This window comes from Pseudophryne corroboree, chromosome 10 (genome assembly GCF_028390025.1).
Source record: "Pseudophryne corroboree isolate aPseCor3 chromosome 10, aPseCor3.hap2, whole genome shotgun sequence".
Classification (NCBI taxonomy): Eukaryota; Metazoa; Chordata; class Amphibia; order Anura; family Myobatrachidae; genus Pseudophryne; species Pseudophryne corroboree.
The window spans coordinates 16,660,032-16,686,072 of record NC_086453.1 but is presented as its reverse complement, the minus strand read 5'-3'; the positions used below and the strand labels follow the sequence as shown (position 1 = coordinate 16,686,072).

The window sequence follows — 26,041 nt, the reverse complement described above, 5'->3', positions numbered from 1 at the left end:
ACCATCGGGGTCGAGACGATTTGTGGAATACATTAGGTGTTTTGCGTAAATGGGAGTTTCTGATGGTTGTGTTCCTGGTCCCCATGCAGTGACTCCAGCGATGAGCAAAATTCTGGGTCATCGGAAAAAGAAGAGCATAGTGACAAGGAGAAGAGCTCGGAGGCCAATTACACCAAGGAGAATACCAGGTAAGCTAGTCACACACCTTGGAGTAGTAGTTTGGGAAGGAACAGGTAAGGTAGTTGCACACCTTAGAAGGGGAGTACAGGTTTGGGATGGGAAATGAACAGATATGGTAGTTGCACACCCTGGAAGGAGAGTACAGGTTGGGGATTGAACTGGTAGGGCAGTACTGCAGCTTAAAAGGAGAGTACTGGTCGGGGAATGAGCAGGTAAGATGGTTGCACACCTTGGAAGGAGAGTATAGGTCGGAGAATGAACAGGTAAGGTAGTTGCACACCTTAGAAGGGGAGTACAGGTTTGGGATGGGAAATGAGCAGGTAAGGTAGTTGCACACCCTGGAAGGAGAGTACAGGTTGGGGATTGAACTGGTAGGGCAGTAGTGCAGCTTAAAAGGAGAGTACTGGTCGGGGAATGAGCAGGTAAGATGGTTGCACACCTTGGAAGGAGAGTATAGGTCGGAGAATGAACAGGTAAGGTAGTTGCACACCTTGGAAGGAGAGTACAGGTCGGGGAATGAACAGGTAAGGTAGTTGCACACCTTGGAAGGAGAGTACAGGTCGGGGAATGCGCAGTTAAGGTAGTTGCACACCTTGAAAGGAGCGTACAGGTCGGGGAATGAACAGGCAAAGTAGTTGCATACCTTGGAAAGAGAGTACAGGTTGGGACCAAACTAATCAAGGGCATGGAGACGCTGGAATACGAGGAAAGGCTTGCAAGGCTAGGCATGTTTACATTGGAAAAGAGGAGACTAAGAGGGGACATGATAAACATCTACAAATATATAAGGGGTCAATACACAGAGCTTGGGAGGGACCTGTTTTCTATAAGATCAGCACAGAGGACACGTGGTCACTCGCTTAGGTTAGAGGAGAGGAGTTTCCGCACATTGAGGCGAAAAGGTTTTTTCACAGTAAGGACAAATACGTGTTTGGAATTCCCTGCCTGAGAGAGTAGTAACTGCGGACTCAGTCAACACCTTTAAGAATGGGTTAGATAAATTCCTATTTGATAAAGATATTCAGGGTTATGGTGCGTAGGCACGCATTATAGTTACTTTAACTAGTCCTAACATAAAAATAACTAGTCCTATAATAAGACTGCGTGCATAGAAGACCACAAATAGGTTGAACTCGATGGACAATTGTCTTTTTTCAACCTTAGTTACTATGTTACTATGTAGGTTGAGGAATGAACAGGTATGGTAGTTGCACACCTTTTGAAGGGAAGTACAGGTCTGGGAATGAACAGGTACGGTAGTTGCACACCTTGGAAGGAGAGTACAGGTTGGGGAATGAACAGGTAAGGTATTTGCACACATTGGAAGGAGAGTACAGGTTGGGGAATGAACAGGTAAGGTATTTGCACACATTGGAAGGAGAGTACAGGTTGGGGAATGAACAGGTAAGATATTTGCACACCTTGGAAGGAGAGTACAGGTTGGGGAATGAACAGGTAAAGTAGTTGCACACCTTGTAGGGAGTAGCAGACAGGTAATGAACAGGTAAGGTAGTTGCACACCTTGTAGTGAGTAGCAGATGTGGAATGAACAGGTAAAGTAGTTGCACACCTTGTAGGGAGTAGCAGACGGGTAATGAACAGGTAAAGTAGTTGCACACCTTGTAGTGAGTAGCAGACGGGTAATGAACAGGTAAGGTATTTGCACACATTGGAAGGAAGAGTACAGGTTGGGGAATGAACAGGTAAGGTATTGCACACATTGGAAAGAGAGTACAGGTAAGGTATTTGCACACATTGGAAGGAAGAGTACAGGTTGGGGAATGAACAGGTAAGGTATTTGCACACATTGGAAGGAAGAGTACAGGTTGGGGAATGAACAGGTAAGGTATTTGCACACATTGGAAGGAGAGTACAGGTTGGGGAATGAACAGGTAAGGTATTTGCACACATTGGAAGGAGAGTACAGGTTGGGGAATGAACAGGTAAGGTAGTTGCACACCTTGTAGGGAGTAGCAGATGTGGAATGAACAGGTAAAGTAGTTGCACACCTTGTAGGGAGTAGCAGACGGGTAATGAACAGGTAAAGTAGTTGCACACCTTGTAGTGAGTAGCAGATGTGGAATGAACAGGTAAAGTAGTTGCACACCTTGTAGGGAGTAGCAGACGGGTAATGAACAGGTAAGGTAGTTGCACACCTTGTAGGGAGTAGCAGACGGGTAATGAACAGATAAGGTAGTTGCACACCTTGTAGTGAGTAGCAGACGGGTAATGAACAGGTAAAGTAGTTGCACACCTTGTAGTGAGTAGCAGATGTGGAATGAACAGGTAAAGTAGTTGCACACCTTGTAGGGAGTAGCAGATGTGGAATGAACAGGTAAAGTAGTTGCACACCTTGTAGGGAGTAGCAGACGGGTAATGAACAGGTAAGGTAGTTGCACACCTTGTAGTGAGTAGCAGATGTGGAATGAACAGGTAAAGTAGTTGCACACCTTGTAGGGAGTAGCAGACGGGTAATGAACAGGTAAGGTAGTTGCACACCTTTTGAAGGTGAGTACAGGTTGGGGAATGAACAGGTAAGTTAGTCGCACCGCTTGTTACTGGTTGGGGAATGAGCTATCCGTAATCTGTATGTACAGTAAGCATTGCATCATTATAATTTGAATGTTGAATTACTTTCTACACATTTCTTCCTTAAGGAGCAGATTTGCAAACATATGATCTTGTCTCTTCCCGGCAGGGTCCCCAAGAAAGGCTTTGTGGAGGTGACTGAGTTAACTGATGTGAACTATATGAGTAACCTGGTCAGGCTGCGTCCTGGCCACCTGAATGTGGTCCTCATCCTCTCCAGCGCCACCAAGGCCAGTCTGCTGCAGAGGTTCGCCCAGGAAGTGTACACGTTTACCGGGTGAGTGCAGGAATAGAGAAGACGGAGTGATCGCAGTCTACCGTATACAGCTTATACTAGGACCATAGCTTGTACAAGGACCGTTTAATTATCTGAGGAAGTGGGTGGAACCCTTACAGAAATATGTAATAGCCCAAGTAGCAAGCTTCATGTGTGGAATACATGCATTGTGCTTACAGGTAGTGATTATTCATCATGCTCTGACATTGATCTGAGTCTGTGACCTGAGGCTGACATTTGACGAGCTGCGAGTTGTTACGCTTCATCACACTTCTGGATGTAGTTCCGCTTTCAGTAATAGGAGGCTGAGGGCTAACAGATGCAACTGTGACATTGTCACTGAATGGCATTGGTGTGGTGTTTGTATGTTCTCCCTCGGTCACAGCACGCGAAGTTATGGATGATTTAATATTCTGTGCACAGTGCAATTGCTGCTGAATAAATACTAGGTCTGATCTTATTATCTTGCGTTACAGGAGTAGCTCCCTACACTTCTCTTTCCTGAACCTGGACAAGCACCGGGAGTGGCTGGAATATCTCCTGGAGTTCGCGCAGGACGCCGCCACCATCGCGTACCAGTACGACGAACACTTCCTGGAGCGCGATTACACCGGCTACGTGCTGGCGCTGAACGGACACAAGAAATACTTCTGCCTCTTCAAAGCGCAGTCTACGCTGGAAGACGAGAAGCTCTCGGATGAAATCAGACTGAGCTCCCCCAGTGGCGACACTCTGAGGAAGGTATCGCTGGGCTCCGGGGCGGGCCACATTAAAAAGAAATTAAATAAACTATCGCTGTGGATGGAGCGTCTTTTAGAAGGGTCTTTACAGAGGTTCTATATCCCTTCCTGGCCTTCACTGGACTGAAACGAGGACGTTTAGTCCCATTAAACTGTGAAAGTTAGAGGTTTGTCCTGCCGGAGTGATCTACGCGCTGTAACGGCGTTCCTGGAATATTCTGGGTGGCAAATACAGACTGCGGGGGGAGGGGGCTCGCTTTGTTGTGTGAAAGGGAGCACTCCCTGGTGACGCCATTGACTTATGCCGGATACTGCCTGCATTTCTCTTTTAAGTTGTTATTCAACTGCATCAAAGCTTTAAGCTGCCTCATGACTCCACCTGCTGGAGGACACAGGTACTGCCCCTTCCTGTGGCTCCTTACAATCTTCTCCACTTTATTCTTTTAGTCTATTGTCGTGCTACCCCGCAGGGACGCGCCGCAGCTCATCTCGCTGCGTTGACTCTTGATTTGAGAACTGAACGCCGTCATAAACGCTACACCAGGCTGATAATTGCTGCACCCCATCACGTTACACCATAGAGGCTTTTTTGGGTCATTATAGACTAGCAATAATAGAGCTGCGGGGTGATCGCCTCGCAATTATTTGGTGGCAGCTAAATTATAGCCCCGGGCAATGTGCTGCCCATTCATAGAAATGACAATATTTCTAGGTTTTAACGATTTAGGAAACTGTGCAATCATTACGCCAGACCATTCTCGTGTCTGTCTTAGAATGTGTCTAGATGTCCCATAGAGAGAGCCTAATCTAAGGTAAGTGTGCAGCGCCACCTGCTGGGTCCGTGCTACAACTTCTAAACCATGTTTGCATCAAGGCCGAATTCGTCACTTGTGTATTTAGCGTCAGTTTATGGTTTTCCTCTCACAGCTGCACTGAGATCTACGAAATATTGTTATATTGAAGATTTACCAGAATTATAACGTCAAGATTTTAGCTTTTTTTTTTTTTCTATGTACAGCCATTGAATGTAGATTTGGGGTAGGTGGGGACCGTGGTCGGGCTCAGGATGTGTTAACGGTACACACAGCACCATGTTTCCTCCTGGGGTTATTATAGTCATTTCTGCTTGTCCGGTTATCATTTCAGACTTGGCATATTAGCGTATTTCTTCTTAAATGCCAACGTTTCTGTCATGGTGGTATGAATGCGAACCTGCCGCACAGTTACCGGGTTGCGGCGCACTGATCCTAAACCTCTTCATTACTGCGAGCTGCCTTTGTTTTTCGTTCTGGGCTACATAAATGTTTCAGGCAAGATTCAATGATCCATAAATATAATGTACTTTTTTTTTCATTATTGTCCTAGCACTACGGGTGACCGAATGCATCGTATATTTGGGTATGTTCCCTGTCGATGACTGACGCTGTAATGCTTGAAGCTGCGTAAGCTACTATCCTCTGTTATCAGTTGATTTGATTGGTTCCAGTGCTTGAAGCTGTGTGCGCTATTATTCTCTGTTATCAGTTTGTTTTTGAAAGCGTCTTTAGCGATCACACACTTCTCCACTTCTAATAGTCAGAAAACCTTTGCATCTATATATTTTTGCAGGCCAGATAACCACAGGCAGCTAAAATCCTTCTGCGGGTACCGTACCGTAGTGTAATTTATGATAGATCTTTGTTCTTACCTGGCTGATGATAAGCTGCTACTAGATAGTTTTTATATTGTTATTTAATAACTCATCCAGAGCTGTAGGTTGGCTGGTCATTGTAGCCAGCGTCCATCCATCTGTCCTACTTATACTGTGCTCTGTGATAACACATTAATGTTCTGTGTTCTCCGTTGTGTAAGCGGTACAATGCCCGCTTGTCAGTTTTGCAGGGCGACAAAAGAGGTGGCGGAATGGTTGCACGATATTTTCTTACCACTGAAACGGTTAAACTCATCCCACAAGCTGAAATCCTCTTATTCTTACTCTAGAAAACCCCAGAAATACTGTTAGATTATATCTGGCAGGTCAGTTTTGCACTTTTTTTTTGTAGGAAAAAAGGAAAGAAAATAACTTATTTTAATTTGTATTTTTTTAATATTTAATTTATATTGTCATTTGTATTGGGTATTTTTGTTTTAAGATAATTTACTGCATTGGAATCTGAAATAAACTATTTTACCGTGTGAAGTATGCATTATGTTATGTCTTGGGTATAAGGTGGACGATCATACAATCATGAAATTGAGGTAACTGGAAGCCGCCTTATGTCAGGATCTATGTCTTGTTTGAGCACTTGACTGGGATCACTGGGCTATACTGGTTGGGGCTGGAATGAACGATGTTAGGAGGTCTTTCAAAGCCCTTCCTCATACAGTAATATCACAGGAACTAGTCTTAGAGTATCAGAACTGAACAGGAATGGTATTGCAATCAGGTGTACAGGAGTAGGCTCTGCCGGTGAAGCATATAGACACGAGAAAAAAATAGGTCAACTTATCCGGCGCTACTGGTCATGTGGCGTTTTTAGCAGAATTCCTCCAATGGTTTTTCTTAGAGGCCAAAGTTGAATCCAGATCCATCCCAAAAAAACAATCATATGGGGATATATAGTGAAGTACAATTTTTAATAACATGAGTATAACCGAATAAAATCACATAAAAAGCTCCACACATTACAAACCTAAAACAATGGTGGCCTTGGTGACTGATAAAATGGAATTACCAGAGAAGTCAGAACTGACAGGTGCAGTTCAGAAACAGCATTCACAATGTGAGTCCCGGGCTCCCACAGTTCTTATCAGCGTTGAATCAGTCCTCCTGGGTCCACTTGTCACCGTCTCCCCGGTAACCAATTGTAGATGTCCCCGCTTCCAGCGCGTTTCTACCCCGGCACTGGGGTCTTTTTTTCAAAGAATCCCGGACGTACAAATGTGGATCAATCTCAATGAGGTTTAAAAAGGGTGCTTCATCCAACGGTGTCCCGCCAGCCGCAGCTGCTATCGATGTAGCAATTTACTACAATTCCCTAAAATCCTAAGCTGCATAGTGTTTCCGTCGTCATAGTGACACGACGTCACTTCCGGTCCCGTACCTCCTTTCCGATCCTTGTTGCCATGGTGACGGTCTAATAGCGTTCCGCCGGCCGCCGCTGATCTCTATACACACATACACTATAAGTCCAATGATCATTGGGCTATGCATGGCGTCCGCTTACCGCCACCATTATTGTGGTCCCTTATAACATTACATCGTGTCCGGCATCTGCTCCATAATGGACAGTCCACTATATGTATATAAATGACAAAAAAGTACCATTACTGATATCATATATGGCTATATAGAGAGAATAAATATACATAAATAATATACATGTGTATGATCATTGGACTTATAGTGTATGTGTGTATAGAGATCAGCAGCGGCCGGAGGAACGCTATTAGACCGTTACCATGGCAACAAGGATCAGAAATTAGGTACGGGACCGGAAGTGACGTCGTGTCACTATGACGACGGAAACACTATGCAGCTTAGAATTTTAGGGAATTGTAGTAAATTGCTACATCGATAGCAGCTGCGGCTGGCGGGACACCATTGGATGAAGCACCCTTTTTAAACCTCCTTGAGATTGCTCCACATTTGTACGTCCGGGATTCTTTGAAAAAGACCCCAGTGCCGGGGTAGAAACGCGTTGGAAGCGGGGACATCTACAATTGGTTACCAGGGAGACGGTGACAAGTGGACCCAGGGGGACTGATTCAGCGCTGTTGAGATCTGTGGGAGCCCGGGACTCACATTGTGAACGCCGTTTCTGAACTGCGCCTGTCGGCTTCTCTGGTAATTCCATTTTATCAGAGTCACCAAGGCCACCATTGTTTTAGGTTTGTAATGTGTGGAGCTTTTTATGTGATTTTTATACTGTTATACTCATGTTATTAAAAATTGTACTTCACTATATATCCCCATATGATTGTTTTTTTTTGGGGTGGATCTGGATTCAACTTTGGCCTCTAAGAAATACCATTGGAGGAATTCTGCTAAAAACGCCACATGACCGGTAGCGCCGGATACGTTTACCTATTTTTTTTCTCTTGTGTCTATATACTTTGGTGGAGGTGAGGGGAATCCTCCCACTTGGTATAACTGTCTGGTTGCACACTGATTGTAAACGTACCTATTGTGATCACACCTTTTTGTGGGGATCCGGTCTGAAGATCGACAGTGTCTAGGTCGACAATGTTTAGGTCGACCACTATAGGTCGACAGTCACTAGGTCGACATGGATGGAAGGTTGACAGGGTTTCGAGGTCGACATGTGCTAGGTCGACAGGTCTAAAGGTCGACATGAGTTTTTCACATTTTTTTATTTTTTTTATTTTTTCATACTTAACGATCCACGTGGACTACGATTGGAACGGTAAAGTGTGCTGAGCGAAGCGGTAGTGGAGCGAAGGCACCATGCCCGAAGCATGGCGAGGGGACGTGGTGCACTAATTTGGGATCCCAGTCACTCTACGAAGAAAACGACACCTAAAAAAAAAAATTCCTCATGTCGACCTTTAGACCTGTCGACCTAGAAACCCTGTCGACCTTCCATCCATGTCGACCTAGTGACTGTCGACCTATAGTGGTCGACCTAAACATTGTCGACCTAGATACTGTCGATAAAACGAACCACACCCCTTTTTGTGTTATATATCTGCTGGTGAAGTGGCTCTGGATTCTGGTGAGAGTTGACACCCTGCTGGTGATGGTTGGTATTCTCACATATAGGTTGTGTACTCCGTAGGTTGAGTGGTAATGCACACAGGTAATGGATGATGAATGTGCACTCTGTATGAAATGCATGCAGTTACTGGATATTGGTTTGATAGTAGACTGGAATCGCACAGGATTGCAGAGGTTAACTGCAAAGACTTTACTAGTGTACTAGCTGGAGAAGTTGAGCAGTACGGGAACTGCACAGGATTGCAGATAAACGCAAGCTCCAAGAAGCTGTAGCCGAGAACAGACACTGATGAACTTAGAATTTGAATATGCACCGGACAGCAACTACAGCAAACCAACCAGAAGCTGCCGATACTGGAACCGGGATCTGGTATGATACAAGTTGTACTGGCAATGAGCAGATGCAAGTGAGGGGTTTAAATATGGAACTCTGATCAGCTATTGGTGCCTCTGGTCATGTGGAAGCTATCCCCTCTGTGATAGGGGGGAAACTGGAGTCAGCTTATCAATCAAACATGTCAGCGCCCATGCAATGCAGAACCCAGGAATAGGCCCAGATCACCAGCAGCTAAGCAAACTCATTAAGTTTAACTGTAGTGGCCAGCGGGAGCGCCCCAGCAGATGAAGGGACAGCGCCGAGTCTGTTGCGTGATGCTTGTCTTCGAGGTATGAAAACTTTTCAGCCCAGATTCAATAATTCATAAATATAATATACAATTTTATCCTGTTGAAAGTGTATCTGGAACCTGCACACAGCAATGACATGTATGATGTGGGCGGAGCTGCTCATGAGACTATCCCAGCAGTACCTTAACTGTAGTGATTGGTTCTGCCTTAGGGATGTCACTGGTCCCTAGCTAATCGATGGGCTGTAGGGGACAGGTTTGCGCTAATCCCATGTTTTTTTTTGGGGGGGTTTAAATAGGATATGTGATGGGGTTTTCCCCGAGCAATTATAACTAGGCGTTTTCCGCCTAGTTACATCCTCCAGTCTGCCTTAATTCACTTGTAGACTTACATTTCTAGCCGTGACTATAGTCTACTCTACTGTATTGTTATTGGGATGTCTTATTGGAACTTACATACGTGAAATGTGCATGTTTGATGTCAACAGACCGTTCTCTGCAAGTGAGGGCCTGATTCAGTAAGGATAAAGGACCCTTTCTGCGAATGGTCAGATTGGCTCCTGGGATTGCGTCACAAGGATGTTTTTTAGGGTTCAGTATGATATCCTGGCTGACGGGGTGCCAAATGTTAGGATCCCGACGGCTGTAATACCAGAGGCAAGTCCCCTCGTGGGCTCTCTGTGATCGCCACGGGTTGTTTTCTACCTTGGGTGGTGGCGTGGACACACCACCTGAGTGGGGAAAACCGGAGAGCGGTCAGGATCCTTTTTAGGATGTTTTATAGGGGGTTGAGCACAGCCTCTTGGAGATGCTCCCATTATAACTGGCGTGACAGACCCTCTATGGGATAAATTTAGTAAGGTGGGAGTTTTTTAGAACTGGTGAGATTCTATCTATTATCTTCTAGAAGCAGCTAGATAAATGTTAAGTAGACCTCACCAATTCTAGAAAAAAAAACCTACCACCTTAGTAAATTTACCCCTATATTGGAGTTTATCTGGTTTCCGGGCGCTGGGAAGTCGTTCCAGTTGTGATTCAGGGCAGCCTCGAGCTTCTGAGCGATCGTTCCCCCTACGGTCGAGATGTTTTTTAAAATCTAACAGAAAATAATCCCACATAGGTGCAGGTAGCAAACTATTCTTCGCTGGATTCATTACATTTATTATTAGTCTAATGCCTCTGGCTATTCCTAAGGCCTGTCATGGGTAGGTGGAAGGATTTAGGGGGTCATTCCGACCCGTTCGCACGCAGCGGTTTATCGCTGCGGTGCGAACGGGTACGGAATGCGCAGCGGCCGCAGTGCGCAATGTTGCCCGGCGACGGGTCGCCGGTTTACGTCGCGTCTACCGTAGAAAGCGGTCGCAGAGCCGACCGCAAAGAAGATTGACAGGTAGAAGGCGTTCCAGGGCGGATACGGACCGTTGGCTGCCGTTTTCGGGAAAGTGGTAAGGAAAACGCAGGCGTGTCCAGAAGAATGGAGGGCGGATGTCTGACGTCAGAGGCAGCTTCACCATTGCAGGGATCGTCGCACAGGGTAAGTATGTCCAGGGCTGGTCAACGTCTGCTTGAATATTTTTTAGCTTTGCATGGCTGCACAAGCGATCGCAGCCCTGCTGAGCTAAAATACACTCCCCCATAGGCGTGGACTAGTTGATCGCAGCAAAAAGTTACTGACTGCCATCAACTCGGAATGACCACCTTAGTTCCCTTCTGTGTAACAGGTCCTTGCTACAACATTCTCACACCCCCCTTCATAAACCACCACTGTTACCCGAGCCTACCTGTGTTGCTTCTGAAAAGCTGTATGGATGGCTTGGAGCACTCACATTGTCCCTGCAAATTCACTGGGCTGTGTGTAGGTAACAGGAATCCTGGCAGAGAAGCCCCTGTGTACTAAGGGACATGGTCTAGGAGGCACTGTGCCAGTGTGGGCACCCTGGAATTGTGCGTTTATAGAAGTTTGGAATGCTGATTCCATGTTCCCGGAAGTGTTCTTAACACAAGGTCATCAAAGGCAAACAGCATGTAATTAAGTAAAGAGACACAGTAAGAGTTATAAAGCAATTTAGTAAAATAATAAGGTGTATCAAAAGATAAACTATGCTTAGGTAATCTTCAAAGCAGTTCAAAGTTTTTAAGGTGCAATCAGGTCACATCTAGGGAGCCCCTCCCCTTTTCTCCCGCAGCGGGCCTAGATCCAAAAGCGAGGCAGGTTTGGTGAACATCCTACTGCAGTCTCAGACTTCATTCGAAGCACTCATAGGAGATATGGCAAGCTCTGTTATACACTAGGGGCAGTCTATTACCTCCCATTTAATGTATACAAATGTATATTATACATATATTGGTGCTCTATTAGTTATTAACAACAGGGGGCAGCATTGCCAAAGCCAATAATTATTAACATAGAAATACTGTCTCTTAGGCAATTAGCAACATCAGCAGATAGCACATTAGTGTAATACAATGTATTATGGGCCTTAATCAGGTTTGTTAGCAAACCAAAAAAGTTAGCAATTGGGCAAAACCATGTGCAGTGCAGGTGGGGCAGATGTAACATGTGCAGAGAGAGTTAGATTTGGGGATGGGGCGGGGGGGGGGGGGGGGTGTTCAAACGGAAAACTATATTGCAGTGTAAAAATAAAGCAGCAAGTATTTACTATACACAGAAACAATATAACCCACCCAAATCTAAATCTCTCTGCACATGTTACATCTGCCCCACCTGCAGTGCAGCTTAGTTTTTACCAATTCCTATCTTTTCTTTTTTGTTGGTTTGCTGACCAACCTTATAGTGGTTATTATCCCATACTAATACAATTCCTAATGGTTAAAATAAGAGGCCCGTTCCACCCGACTTCCAGAAACCACACAGGCTCGTGGCTGAGTAATAGTTCTTGTTTATTTGTATAGTGGCGTTGGAGAATGGTCATTTATATCTGTGCAGCAATGTGCCTGATTCAAGTTTGTAAGTACAGCAAAAAAGCAAGCAGCTGGGCAAAACCATGCTGCACTGCAGTTGGGGCAGATGTACAGATGGGTCTACATTTATCTTGACTTTTAATAGGATTAACGGAGACTGGCCAATCGGACTTAATCCCCTGCTGTAATGTTCTCTCTGTATTGTATTGCAGCGGAGAACAATAGATGAAGGGTTTATATAAATAAAACCATAGTGTGCCTTGGCGCAGAAAACTAGCCAAGATAACCGTGGACCCATCTGTAACGTGCAGAGAGAGTTAGGTTTGAATGTAGTGTGTTCGAACTTAAATCCTAAATTGCATTGTAAAACTAAAGCTAGCGTGTGGGCTACATGCAAATGCATCCAGTATTTACCCTGCACAGAAACAATATATGTATTTGCTCCCCTTTGTACGGCTACATAGTATGTTCCAGACACAGTTCCATACTTTTTTTTTTTTTTTGCTTTACTTACAAGCCTGAATCAGGTTCTAACTTCCCTCCCACATCGGACAAGATTGCTTATCCCCAGTAATCGCTAATTGTGCAGCCTCTTGTAAGTAACGACACAATAGGGCAGATTTAACAATTGTTATCACTCGTTACAAATGATAAATGGTTCTCCAGCCAATCAGCTCTTGCCATTTTTCAAAAACATGCCCGTTAGGAGCTGATTGGCTGGAGCACCGTTCGTAGTGAGTGATAACCAGAATGTCACTTGTTGTTAAATCTGCACAGCTATGAGAATAAAATTCTTTATGGTGTAATTTCTATCTAATAAAGTGCCATGATCCATATATTTTGTACTGACGTCAAAGGGAGAAATGTATCAAGCCTTCTAAAGAGTGGGGAGGTTGCCTATAGCAACCAACAGCTTCAAGCAGTTGTCCAGTAGGGTCTATAAACTGATAGTAGGAGCTGGTTGGTTTCTATAGGCAACTTCTCCGCTTGCCCACATCACCTCCATTGTTTAGAAGGTTTGAGACATTCCACCCCAAGTTACTTATGTTATATAGCTGTTCTGTCATCTGATTGTTTTTGTTGTAATTGAGTGTTCCAGTCTATGTTCTGGGCAGATTATCTTCCTGTGGTGTCCTGTCCAGAGTAGTTATTCCAGTGCTGATAGAGCGCCCCCTGCTGCACAGCCTCTGTCATGTCTCGGTCAATATGTCTTCACTCTAGGCAGTACGCATAACATCTCAAACAGCAAGTTAGCCGCGGTCAGTGCGGTGTTACCTGGGAACATGGAGAAATATGTTCATTTGCCTTGTGAAATAGGACAAAGTATCATAAACTGAATACATTGTGTATTCCGGTGACCAAGAGCGTAATGTCCCAGCATGCCTTGCACCAGCCTATGCCCTGAAAGCTCATATTTGGGCTGTAATAAGAACCATCTGCAACAACTCGGACACCACAGTGTAACAGTACTGCTTCCATTGCCCCAACAGTTATATCGGGCAGTGAGACCTTTTTGGGTGCCCAGGTTTACCAAGAGCTACTGGTGGCTAGCTGGAGATCCCACCCCTTCCTCACCCATTACTGCTTCAGCTCCTTGGAATGTGGAATTTACGGATTCCAAGTCCACGGCTTGTTTATAATAATGATTATAGTTTCCTGCCCTTTACCAAGAGGAGAATGTAGCAAATAGGACTGGTGCCACAAGGGTTCTGCAGCGCCCAGTTACAGAGTACATAAATAATCAAAACAGGATAATAGTGACTTTGAAGACAATATAGGACAAGTACAGGGTAAATAAACATAGCTGCTGCAGCAGACGACACTGACATAAGTATCGGGGTGGCAGAAAACCGCGGGCTTTGGTGCCGTTGAAGATGGTTTAAGTAAGAGAAGAATAAGCACGAGGGCTGAGGGCCCTGCACGCGAGAGCTTACATTCTGAAGATTAGAGCCACTGTCCCAGTTTGTGCTGCTTCATAAATAGCCCTGAATAAGTATTCCAAATCTCAGGGTGTTACATTCTGGGTCTGTAGGGTCATTATTGATAAATTGGCCCCTTTACTGCCAGAATTTTCCACCCCAAAAATAGGCAGATTACGCTGCAAAATGAATTAGCTAGATTACCAGTAATCACCAGTGGTGCGGATTTGCTCCAGTACCCAGAATCCTTCACACGATGCCTCAACTCACCTGACTGGTCGTAAACAGGCGCCACTTCCACTAGGTCACAGCCCACGATATTCAGCCCTTTGCAGCCGCGGATTATCTCCAGAGCCTGGTGTCAGGAATCACAAGGAGGAGGTCAGTAAACGGCACATACAGTATATAGAACAATTCCATGTAGCATAAGATGGCAGACCCACGGCCCCCTACTCAACGTGCCAGTGTACTGCAGGCGATGATCTTAGAATATCGGTAAGGAGAAGTCTTTTCAGTGATATTTACTGAGCATTTAAATCTGGACCTACAATTTAATTGTTGCATAAAAGATTTGCACAGCCGGCTTTCAAAAAGGGGGAAAGGACTGAACTTTTCTGTTTGCTAGGCAGACAATTAGACTTGAATTCCCCACCACCGCTGAAGCCGTCTCGTTCTTATACTTGCACTATAAATTATATTTGCATTTGACCTTTAGAGACTATGGCTAAAATCTTACCTGGTGCGTTGTAAGACCAGCGATCTCTGGGGTTCCTGTGCCAGGGGCAAACGACGGGTCAATCCCATCGATATCAAAGCTGATGTAGACCGGTTTTATTCCCATTTGAAGCCTCACTTCTGACATGAGCGGGACCAGGGACTTATACCAGCAGTCTTCAGCAAAGACCAGACGGAATCCCTGCAAGACAGGTGAGGCCGGTGCGGTCAGCTGCTGTGCTCCGTCTTTATTCTCACCATAGTGCCCCTTGTACTATGACCAAGTTTGAGGCCTTTAAATGTTCAGAATTCAGTTAGGTTTAAATCGGTTTTAATTATTCAAGACTGTCTAATTGCAGGTAACAATCGTTTATGCAGCTCAGTAACTATGGAAGTACCACTGAATTTTACAGAAATTTGGAAGCATGCAGTGAGCAACATCTTAACGCTTCAATATCTAAGGAATGTTTATACCATAGTGTTCCCTCTTCAGTTCAAGTAGGAGTTTTTCTTGTACCTGATCTCTGCAGAATTGGTATGGCTCTGCGCTGTAGGCGGAACCTCGTATCCCAATCTGTACAACGCGCTTACAGTCCAGCAATCCTTCATCCACACAGCGTCTGAATGGAGTCCCATGATAGATCTTCTCCCCCAGGGCAGAATCCCCAGTGTCGGTGTGGGCATCCACATGTATCAAGCCGACAGGTCCGTGTCTGGAACCAGCACGAGGAATTAATGTGTCCTGTGCACTCTTCTGTAACATTCTGCCCTGCCCACTACATTACACCCTGCACATTCTAATCATGTGACCCTGACTGCTACATTGTATCCTGCACATTCTAATCATGTGACCCTGCCTGCTACATTATATCCTGCACATTCTAATCATGTGACCCTGCCCACTACATTACACCCTGCACATTCTAATCATGTGACCCTGACTGCTACATTGTATCCTGCACATTCTAATCATGTGATCCTGCCCACTACATTACACCCTGCACATTCTAATCATGTGATCCTGCCCACTACATTACACCCTGCACATTCTAATCATGTGATCCTGACTGCTACATTGCATCCTGCACATTCTAATCATGTGACCCTGCCTGCTACATTATATCCTGCACATTCTAATCATGTGACCCTGCCCTCTACATTACACCCTGCACATTCTAATCATGTGACCCTGTCTGCTACATTGTATCCTGCACATTCTAAACATGTGGCCCTGTCTGCTACATTGTATCCTGCACATTCTAATCATGTGACCCTGCGGCTACATTACACCCTGCACATTCTAATCATGTGACCCTGACTGCTACATTGTATCCTGCACATTCTAATCATGTGACCCTGCCTGCTACGTTATATCCTGCACATTCTAATCATGTGACCCTGCCCTCTACATTACACCCTGCACATTCTAATCATGTGACCCTGACTGCTGCATTGTATCCTGCACATTCTAATCATGTGACCCTGCCTGCTACATTATATCCTGCACATTCTAATCATGTGACCATGCCCACTACATTACACCCTGCACATTCTAATCATGTGACCCTGTCTGCTACATTGTATCCTGCACATTCTAATTATGTGATCATGTCTCTACGTTACACCCTGCACATTCTAATCATGTGATCCTGTCTATACGTTACACCCTGCACATTCTAATCATGTGACCCTGTCCGCTACATTACACCCTGCACATTCTAATCATGTGACCCTGCTCACTACATTACACCCTGCACATTCTAATCATGTGACCCTGCCCACTACATTACACCCTGCACATTCTAATCATGTGACCGTCTGCTATATTATGTCCTGCACATTCTAATCATGTGACCCTGCCCCTATATTACATCCTGCACATTCTAACCATGTGACCCTGTCCACTGAATTACACCCCGCACATTCTAACCATGTGACCCTGTCCGCTACATTACACCCCGCACATTCTAACCATGTGACCCTGTCCACTGAATTACACCCTGCACATTCTAATCATGTGACCCTGCCCCTATATTACATCCTGCACATTCTAACCATGTGACCCTGTCCACTGAATTACACCCCGCACATTCTAACCATGTGACCCTGTCCGCTACATTACACCCCGCACATTCTAACCATGTGACCCTGTCCACTGAATTACACCCTGCACATTCTAACCATGTGACCCTGTCCGCTACATTACACCCTGCACATTGTATCCATGTAAACCCCATCTGCTGCATAACATCCTGCACATTGTATCCATGTAAACCCCATCTGCTGCATAACATCCTGCACAGGGGCGTTTTAAGAGAGGAGGAGGCCCGTGTTCAGCCTCCTCCGTTCGGGCCCCCTCCTCTCTGCCCGGAGCGCTGTAGAGCACTAGAGGGCTCAGACTCTACTGCGCTTGCGCAGATCTCTGGGAAAATGGTGCGGCGGCCATTTTCCCCGAGATTTCTCTACTGCGCATGTGCAGAACTCCGTGAAAATGGCTTTGTGTTCTTCTAATAGCGCTGCGGATGCCGGCGCTGGACTTCGGAGGGGTGAGTATTTTAAAAATGGGTGCAGCGTGTGCGGTGGGGGCCCCCTCTGGACTCAGGGGCCCGTGTGCACCGATTATAGGAACGCCAGTGACCCTGCACATTCAATCCTGTGCACGTTATACACACACGCTATATACACAAATCCCACACATATTGCCTACTCTGCTATATTAAAGTTATTTATCTAACTCACGCTTCAGAACAACAGAGAGGGGGCACTTACTTTTCAGCCACAGCTTGGAGGATGGGATAAGTGATTGTGTGATCCCCACCTACATTAAAGACACAAAGATTTAAATATTTATATGTACACACACACACACACACACAAATTGCTTCAGACAGCGGGGGTCATTCCGACCCGTTCACACGCAGCGGTTCTTCGCTGCGGTGCGAATGGGTCGGGAATGCGCATGCGCGGCGGACGCATTTCGCACGTGCGCGGTTGCCAGCAAGAAATGTGATCGCAGCGGTGATCGCAAGAAGACGGACAGACGGGAGGCGTTCCGGGGTGGATACTCGCCGTTTTCCAGGCGTGGTGAGTCCAACGCAGGTGTGTCGAGGCGTTTGGAGGGCAGATGTCTGACGTCAGGACCGGGACCTTCATCGCTGGATCCGTCCCACTGGGTGAGTAACTGCAGGGCTAGTCTTGTTTTGCAGGAAACTTTTTTAGCATAGTAGGGCTGCACAAGCGATCGCACCCTGCTATGCTAAAATACACTCCCCCATAGGCGGCGGCAGGTTTATCGCACGAGCAGCAAAAAGTTGCTACGTGCGATCAACTCGGAATGACCACCAGCATTTTACTGATAAGCAGTCGGCTCTTAGAGAACATTTTGTGGACAGAAAAGACAATTCAGATCTCTATGGGTGGTGGAAACGGAACACTGCCCAATCCCTAGCAATCACCATCTCAACAGCGTGGTATAGGGACGACTCATCAACCAACGCGCACACCCTGGGGTAAGAAAACTGGGCACAGCGTGCACACCATGAGGGGGTGGAGTCTAATGACACGAATAGTCTCTGGGCTTCTGTAGAGGAGATTATCGAAGTCAGCACGTATGTACTAATCACCAGTCTGCAGGGGTTGAATACTTACGCAAGCAAATTTTTTTATGTAAAATTAAATAAAAATCTGCAGACAGACAATGAATTCTGAGTTTGAGAATCTGCTTTAAGAGCCAACTGTTCCCCCCCAAAATACTGTCTGGAACAATCTGTGTCATGTCCAATACAGACAAATCTGTAGACTTTTTATGGGGTTGAGTTTTGCAAGCTGCTGTATTCTCTGACAATGGGGGTCATTCCGAGTTGATCGCTAGCTGCCGTTGTTCGCAGCTTAGCGATCAGGCTAAAAATCAGCATTTCTGCGCATGCGTATGCACCGCAATGCGCACGCGCAACGTACGGGTACAAAGGCATTTGTTGTTTTGCACAGGTTCTAGCGAAGTTTTCCTTCGCACTGACGGCCGCAAGAAGATTGACAGGAAGGGGGCATTTCTGGGTGTCAACTGACCGTTTTCAGAGAGTGTTTGCAAAAACGCAGGTGTGTCTGAAAAAATGCAGGCGTGGCTGGGCGTTCGCTGGGCGGGTGTATGACGTCAAATCCGGACACGAATAGGCTGAAGTGATCGCAAGCGCTGAGTAGGTTCAGAGCTACTCAGGAACTGCACAAACTGTTTTTGCAGAGCTCGGCTGCACATGCGTTCGCACTTCTGTTAAGCTAAAATACACTCCCCAGAGGGCGGCGGCATAACGTTTGCACGGCTGCTAAAACTAGCTAGCGAGTGATCAACTCGGAATGACCACCAATGCCAGTATGCAGCGCAACGTACAGCGCAGGCTTTTCCCAACACGCTACCTTGTAAACACAGCATCTTACCACCTGCCATTCTGGCTTTAAAAGTATACATACACCTTTAAATATGGGCATTAACCCTTCACGCATGTCCACGTGTATTGCTAGGGCCTCAATTTACACTATGTATGTAAGGGCGCTAGACCGCATCACCCGGCGCAGAGACATTGCACTGTATTTCATTGTAAAAATGTCCACAGCTTTAATGAGAATTGGTTTTGCTCTGATATTCCATATTACTGTATAATACCTATGGAGAACGTTTAGGCTAAACCTCTTTACACGCAGGTAGCATCTACAGGTGTGACCAAACTATGGGGGAGGTGTATCAAGTCTTGGAGAGAGATAAAGTACCAATGAATCAGTTCTGCCATGGTATAGGGCTATAGGCTGTGTTTGAAAAAATGACAGCAGCTGATGGGTTGATACTTTATCTCTCTCCCCATAAGATGGAAGGGAAGGATTACATAGGTGCGCTGTTACCCAGTGTCAGCGGTATACATCTGGCCGCCATTATCCTCTGGTAAGCTTTCCTGATCCTCTGGCAGCTGTCCGGTAGGTTGTATAAATTCACATTGACGTCGCCGATATCAGCCACCATGAGTGAGTCGAACGGAGCGGCTCGTGTGGTCACGTTGTACCTCCTGATCATAGAGGACTCTCCCCTGATGTGACGAGGCCCAAACCTGGCAGATAACAATGGAACAGTCTCAATGCCGCTGCACCAAATGCACTGTATATTTAGACAAAGGGGTATCATTCCCCCGTCGTATAGTCATATAACATTCCAAGGCCGTCTTCACATGGGAAGTTAATTTAACACGTAGGGGGTTATTTATCAAAGCTTGTAGGGAGATACAGTGGAAAGAGATAAAGTAACAACCAATCAGTTGCTGTCGTTTTTCAAATACAACCTGTAATGTCATAGTTAAGAGCTGATTGGTTGGTACTTTATCTCTCTCCACGCGTCTGCTTTGTGTACGGATGCTGCGCATGTTCTGCAGCTGAGCGGGTGCATCATATGTATAATATCTGAAGGGCAGCGACTGTGCTGCAGAGGTGGGTGCACGCAGAGGTCTCCTAGATTTCAGATGGACCTCTTGCACCAAGGATAGGGCTGGAGCAAGGGGATGCAGATATCAATGGTGGCGGTGAATCCCAGTTTATGGACAGGGCAGAAAGAATTACAGAGATGCAACCGGATCAGCAGACGGGCGGATATCTGCATTTAGTTCCATGAGCACACTGGGTGTAATTACGGCTGACCCCTTAGTGCATATTCCTGAAATGTCTGGGCAGCTTCAGAATCACGGATGGCACTACAGTTTGCCCGGAAGAGTGGGTGAGTCTCCCAGAGGCTGACTGCCCATGGCTGCCCATCTCCCAAGTGAAGTGGGTGGTCCAGTCTCACTGAATTGTGCCATTGTGGCCCCTCTCACAACTGCACAATGCCGGTAGGCGGGTGACGGGGGTCATGATGATGCAACCACACCGACTGGCCCTCATGCTCCGCCCACTTTGCAGTACCATTACCCTGTGCAGCACCACACACCCCTGCAAAGCTGACCTGGCGGCCCACACACGAAGGGGACTGCCTGAAAGTTGGCAAATACGCCATAGTGTCTGTCATCGTGTTCAGGGAGCCTCACATGATCATTGGTCAGCATGGACTCTATGTGTTCCCAGGACAACGTTGCATCTAGCGGTTACAGCCAGTTCACCCCAGAACGTCTGACATGTCTAATATCACATTGTCCTTCTATAATGCAGCATTTCTGCAGGACTTTGAAGTGTTTTTTTTTTAACTCTTCTCAACCTTCCATCCACACTCTGACAAAAGTTGTGCCGACAGATAATTGGGGGCAGCTTTCAGAAGTGGAATGTGGGCACCTACCTGTATATAAGACAGACAGAAAGACACATAGCCACATCATTTCTCTTCGGATTTTCTGAAATTAATATTAAGGGTTTACCTACTGTAGTTCTATGATGGCTCTAGTACATCAGGGGTTAAGATAATAACGGGAGAAATTGAGCCAGCGGAAGCAATCAGTGTATTGAGCTTTTGTTAGCATATGACACATATGCTAACCTGCTACCTCAGTGTCCAGCACACCTACAGTCTCTGGTGGTTAGAGTATAACAGGTACAGTCACTGGTGGCTAGTGCACATCAGACTCCTTGTTGTTGGATCTGCTGTACTCAGACCTCTAGTTTCTGGTGGCTAGTGTACATCAGTCCTCTAGCTTCTGGGGGCTACTGTACATCAGACCTCTAGTTTCTTGTGGCTAGTGTACATCAGACCTCTAGCTTCTGGGGGCTACTGTACATCAGACCTCTAGTTTCTTGTGGCTAGTGTACATCAGACCTCTAGTTTCTTGTGGCTAGTATACATCAGACCTCTAGTTTCTGGTGGCTACTGTACATCAGTCCTCTAGTTTCTTGTGGCTAGTGTACATCAGACCTCTAGTTTCTGGTGGCTAGTGTACATCAGATCTCTAGTTTCTGGTGGCTAGTTTACATCAGACCTCTCATTTCTGGTGGCTAGTGAGCACTAGACCTCTCATCTCTGGTGGCTACTGTACATCAGTCCTCTAGTTTCTGGTGGCTAGTGTACATCAGACCTCTAGCTTCTGGGGGCTACTGTACATCAGACCTCTAGTTTCTTGTGGCTAGTGTACATCAGACCTCTAGTTTCTGGTGGCTAGTGTACATCAGATCTCTAGTTTCTGGTGGCTAGTTTACATCAGACCTCTCATTTCTGGTGGCTAGTGAGCACTAGACCTCTCATCTCTGGTGGCTACTGTACATCAGTCCTCTAGTTTCTGGTGGCTAGTGTACATCAGACCTCTAGCTTCTGGGGGCTACTGTACATCAGACCTCTAGCTTCTGGGGGCTACTGTACATCAGACCTCTAGTTTCTGGGGGCTAGTGTTCATCAGACCTCTAGTTTCTGGGGGCTACTGTACATCAGACCTCTAGTTTCTGGTGGCTACTGTACATCAGACCTCTAGTTTCTGGTGGCTAGTGTTCATCAGACCTCTAGTTTTTGGTGGCTAGTGTGCATCAGTCCTCTAGTTTCTGGTGGCTAGTGTGCATCAGTCCTCTAGTTTCTTGTGGCTAGTGTACATCAGACCTCTAGCTTCTGGGGGCTAGTGTACATCAGACCTCTAGTTTCTGGGGGCTAGTGTACATCAGACCTCTAGCTTCTGGTGGCTACTGTACATCAGACCTCTAGCTTCTGGGGGCTAGTGTAAATCAGACCTCTAGTTTCTGGTGGCTAGTGTACACCAGTCCTCTAGTTTCTGGTGGTTAGTGTGCATCAGTCCTCTAGTTTCTGGTGGCTACTGTACATCAGACCTCTAGTTTCTGGGGGCTAGTGTTCATCAGACCTCTAGTTTCTGGTGGCTAGTGTACATCAGACCTCTAGTTTCTGGTGGCTAGTGTACATCAGACATCTAGTTTCTGGTGGCTAGTGTTCATCAGACCTCTAGTTTCTGGTGGCTAGTGTGCATCAGACATCTAGTTTCTGGTGGCTAGTGTGCATCAGACATCTAGTTTCTGGTGGCTAGTGTGCATCAGACCTCTAGTTTCTGGTGGCTAGTGTGCATCAGACCTCTAGTTTCTGGTGGCTAGTGTGCATCAGACCTCTAGTTTCTGGTGGCTAGTGTGCATCAGACATCTAGTTTCTGGTGGCTAGTGTGCATCAGACCTCTAGTTTCTGGTGGCTACTGTACATCAGACCTCTAGTTTCTGGGGGCTAGTGTTCATCAGACCTCTAGTTTCTGGTGGCTACTGTGCATCAGTCCTCTAGTTTCTGGTGGCTAGTGTGCATCAGTCCTCTAGTTTCTTGTGGCTAGTGTACATCAGACATCTAGCTTCTGGTGGCTACTGTACATCAGACCTCTAGCTTCTGGGGGCTAGTGTACATCAGACCTCTAGTTTCTGGTGGCTAGTGTACACCAGTCCTCTAGTTTCTGGTGGCTAGTGTACATCAGACCTCTAGTTTCTGGTGGCTAGTGTACACCTGTCCTCTAGTTTCTGGTGGCTAGTGTACACCAGTCCTCTAGTTTCTTGTGGCTAGTGTACATCAGACCTCTAGTTTCTGGTGGCTACTGTACATCAGACCTCTAGTTTCTGGGGGCTAGTGTACATCAGACCTCTAGTTTCTGGTGGCTTGTGTGCATCAGTCCTCTAGTTTCTGGTGGCTAGTGTACATCAGACATCTAGTTTCTGGTGGCTAGTGTTCATCAGACCTCTAGTTTCTGGTGGCTAGTGTGCATCAGACCTCTAGTTTCTGGTGGCTAGTGTGCATCAGACCTCTAGTTTCTGGTGGCTAGTGTGCATCAGACCTCTAGTTTCTGGTGGCTAGTGTGCATCAGACCTCTAGTTTCTGGTGGCTAGTGTGCATCAGACCTCTAGTTTCTGGTGGCTAGTGTGCATCAGACATCTAGTTTTTGGTGGCTAGTGTGCATCAGACCTCTAGTTTCTGGTGGCTAGTGTGCATCAGACCTCTAGTTTCTGGTGGCTACTGTGCATCAGACCTCTAGTTTCTGGTGGCTAATGTGAATCAGACCTCTAGTTTCTGAGGCTAGTGCAAACTTGGACCCTATTACATTTTCCTGCTGGTCTTACACCCTTCCCCTAGGGGGTCATAGAATAAGCAGAGCACCTGCCTAGCACACTACATAATAAAGCCCCAAACAGAAGAAAACATAACTTTTCCTACAAAGTTCCCTCGCTAGCAAATCATTTTCTCTACAGCGACAATATAACTATTTTCGGTTACATTTGCACAAATTCCTATGGATGGGATACTGCAGAATCGCCTGGATCTGAGCATCTTATTGCCGGGATAACATATACCTATATGAGATACACCTGTGAAGCATGTACCCCTATATATCCCCTGGACCTATGGAGAACATGTTGTCCATTCTCCATAGATACAATTATCTATGGACATTCTATAACGCTGCTGCATTACGTGGTCCTTGCCTTGCTCCTGGTCGGTTTGAGGTGCCAGTATCCAGCGGGACCCCAATAAAAGCCGCATCCAAACCCTCGGGAGACTCCTGGTAGGGTAATCTCATCATGGTGCAGATGCCAGCCGGCCCGGCAACTTCTTCATCACTCGTGGGCAAGTTGAACGTTGTTTCTGAGAAGTTGCGCAGTGGAGGAGACTGGAGCTTTGCGCATTTGCTTCCGCAGGCCGGCGAGGAGCCCCAAACTGCGGAGTGTGAGGCCCACCGCAGAGTCAGCTTCTGCCTGCATGTAGAGAGGGGGCCACCAAGGGGCCCCAAAGTCATAGCACACCTGTGGACGTGGGTCCCAGCCTTGCAGATCTGGCTTACAGTGGCCATGCTGGACTCGCTGCTACTGTATTCTCTCTGGGCTCAAAGTGCAGCAGTCTCCCCTTCTGTGTGCAAGTATTCTCTGCTCCTTCCTCCCCGCTCAGCTCAGCAGCCAGAACACTCCCCGTCCCCTCCCTCCAGCCTGAAGACTTTCACTGGACAGGACACATGACTATTTATATATATAATCCTTAACTTTGACCCTGCAGCTGCAATGTTGTATTGTGTGTGTCACCTATTTTCTCTGGCGTCCTAGTGGATGCTGGGTACTCCGTAAGGACCATGGGGAATAGACGGGCTCCGCAGGAGACTGGGCACTCTTAAAAGAAAGATTAGGTACTATATCTGGTGTACACTGGCTCCTCCCTCTATGCCCCTCCTCCAGACCTCAGTTAGAATCTGTGCCCGGCCAGAGCTGGATGCACCTAGTGGGCTCTCCTGAGCTTACTAGAAAATAAAGTATTTGTTAGGTTTTTTATTTTCAGTGAGATCTGCTGGCAACAGACTCACTGCTACGAGGGACTGAGGGGATAGAAGCAAACCTACCTGCTTGCAGCTAGCTTGTGCTTCTAAGGCTACTGGACACCATTAGCTCCAGAGGGATCGAACACAGGGCCCGACCTCGATCGTCCGTTCCCGGAGCCGCGCCGCCGTCCCCCTTGCAGAGCCAGAAGACGGAAGAACCAGAAGAAAAACGGCGGCTGAAGACTCCGGTCTTCAATAAGGTAGCGCACAGCACTGCAGCTGTGCGCCATTGCTCCCACAGCGCACCACACGCTCCGGTCACTGGTGGGTGCAGGGCGCTGGGGGGGGGCGCCCTGGGCTGCAATAAGTTTACCTTTTGGCAAAATTGCACATAATACAGTTATAAACTGTATATGTGCCTAATCCCCCGCCATTAACATTATTAAAAAAGCGGGAGAAGCCCGCCGCGGAGGGGGCGGGGCTATCTCCCTCAGCACACCGGCGCCATTTTCTCTTCACAGCTCCGCTGGAAGGACGCTCCCCAGGCTCTCCCCTGCCGTAGACACTACAAGAAGGGTAAAAAAGAGAGGGGGGGGCACATAAATTTAGGCGCAAAAAGGTGATATAAGCAGCTATTGGGGAAAATTCACTCTGTGTTAGTGTAAATCCCTCTGTTATATAGCGCTCTGGTGTGTGCTGGCATACTCTCTCTCTGTCTCCCCAAAGGACTTTGTGGGGTCCTGTCCTCAGTCAGAGCATTCCTTGTGTGTGTGCGGTGTGTCGGTACGGCTGTGTCGACATGTTTGATGAGGCTTACGTGGAGGCGGAGCAGGAGCCGATATGTGTTATGTCGCCCCCTGCGGGGCCGACACCAGAGTGGATGGATATGTGGAAGGTATTAACCGACAGTGTCAACTCCTTGCATAAAAGGTTTGATGACGTAACAGCTTTGGGACAGCCGGCATCTCAGCCCGCGCCTGCCCAGGCGTCCCAGAGGCCATCAGGGGCTCAAAAACGGCCGCTACCTCAGATGGCAGACACAGATGTCGACACGGAGTCTGACTCCAGTATAGACGAGGATGAGACAAATGTACAGTCCACAAGGGCCATCCGATGCATGATTACGGCAAT

The 26,041-nt window shown here is 46.7% G+C and overlaps 2 protein-coding genes across 2 annotated transcripts in view; one reads left to right on the top strand and one right to left on the bottom strand.

Moving 5' to 3' along the window:
• Window positions 1-5,965, top strand: part of DNAJC16 (DnaJ heat shock protein family (Hsp40) member C16) — a 47,130-nt gene extending 41,165 nt beyond the window's left edge. Inside the window, exons 13-15 of the mRNA XM_063942168.1 lie at window positions 90-188; window positions 2,879-3,046; window positions 3,523-5,965. Coding sequence (XP_063798238.1) covers window positions 90-188; window positions 2,879-3,046; window positions 3,523-3,913 — 658 coding nt within the window. The 3' untranslated portion in view covers window positions 3,914-5,965. The remainder of the gene's footprint in view (window positions 1-89; window positions 189-2,878; window positions 3,047-3,522) is intronic.
• Window positions 5,966-12,013: 6,048 nt separating this feature from the next.
• On the bottom strand, window positions 12,014-24,576 carry LOC134965795 (agmatinase, mitochondrial-like). Its single transcript, XM_063942160.1, has 7 exons — window positions 24,090-24,576; window positions 19,575-19,777; window positions 17,454-17,502; window positions 15,202-15,397; window positions 14,707-14,886; window positions 14,241-14,325; window positions 12,014-13,326 (listed from the first exon to the last, which is right to left on the bottom strand). The coding sequence occupies exons 1-7, from the start codon at window positions 24,452-24,454 to the stop codon at window positions 13,253-13,255; spliced, it is 1,152 nt and encodes a 383-aa protein (XP_063798230.1). The 5' UTR covers window positions 24,455-24,576; the 3' UTR covers window positions 12,014-13,252.
• Window positions 24,577-26,041: the final 1,465 nt, after the last annotated feature.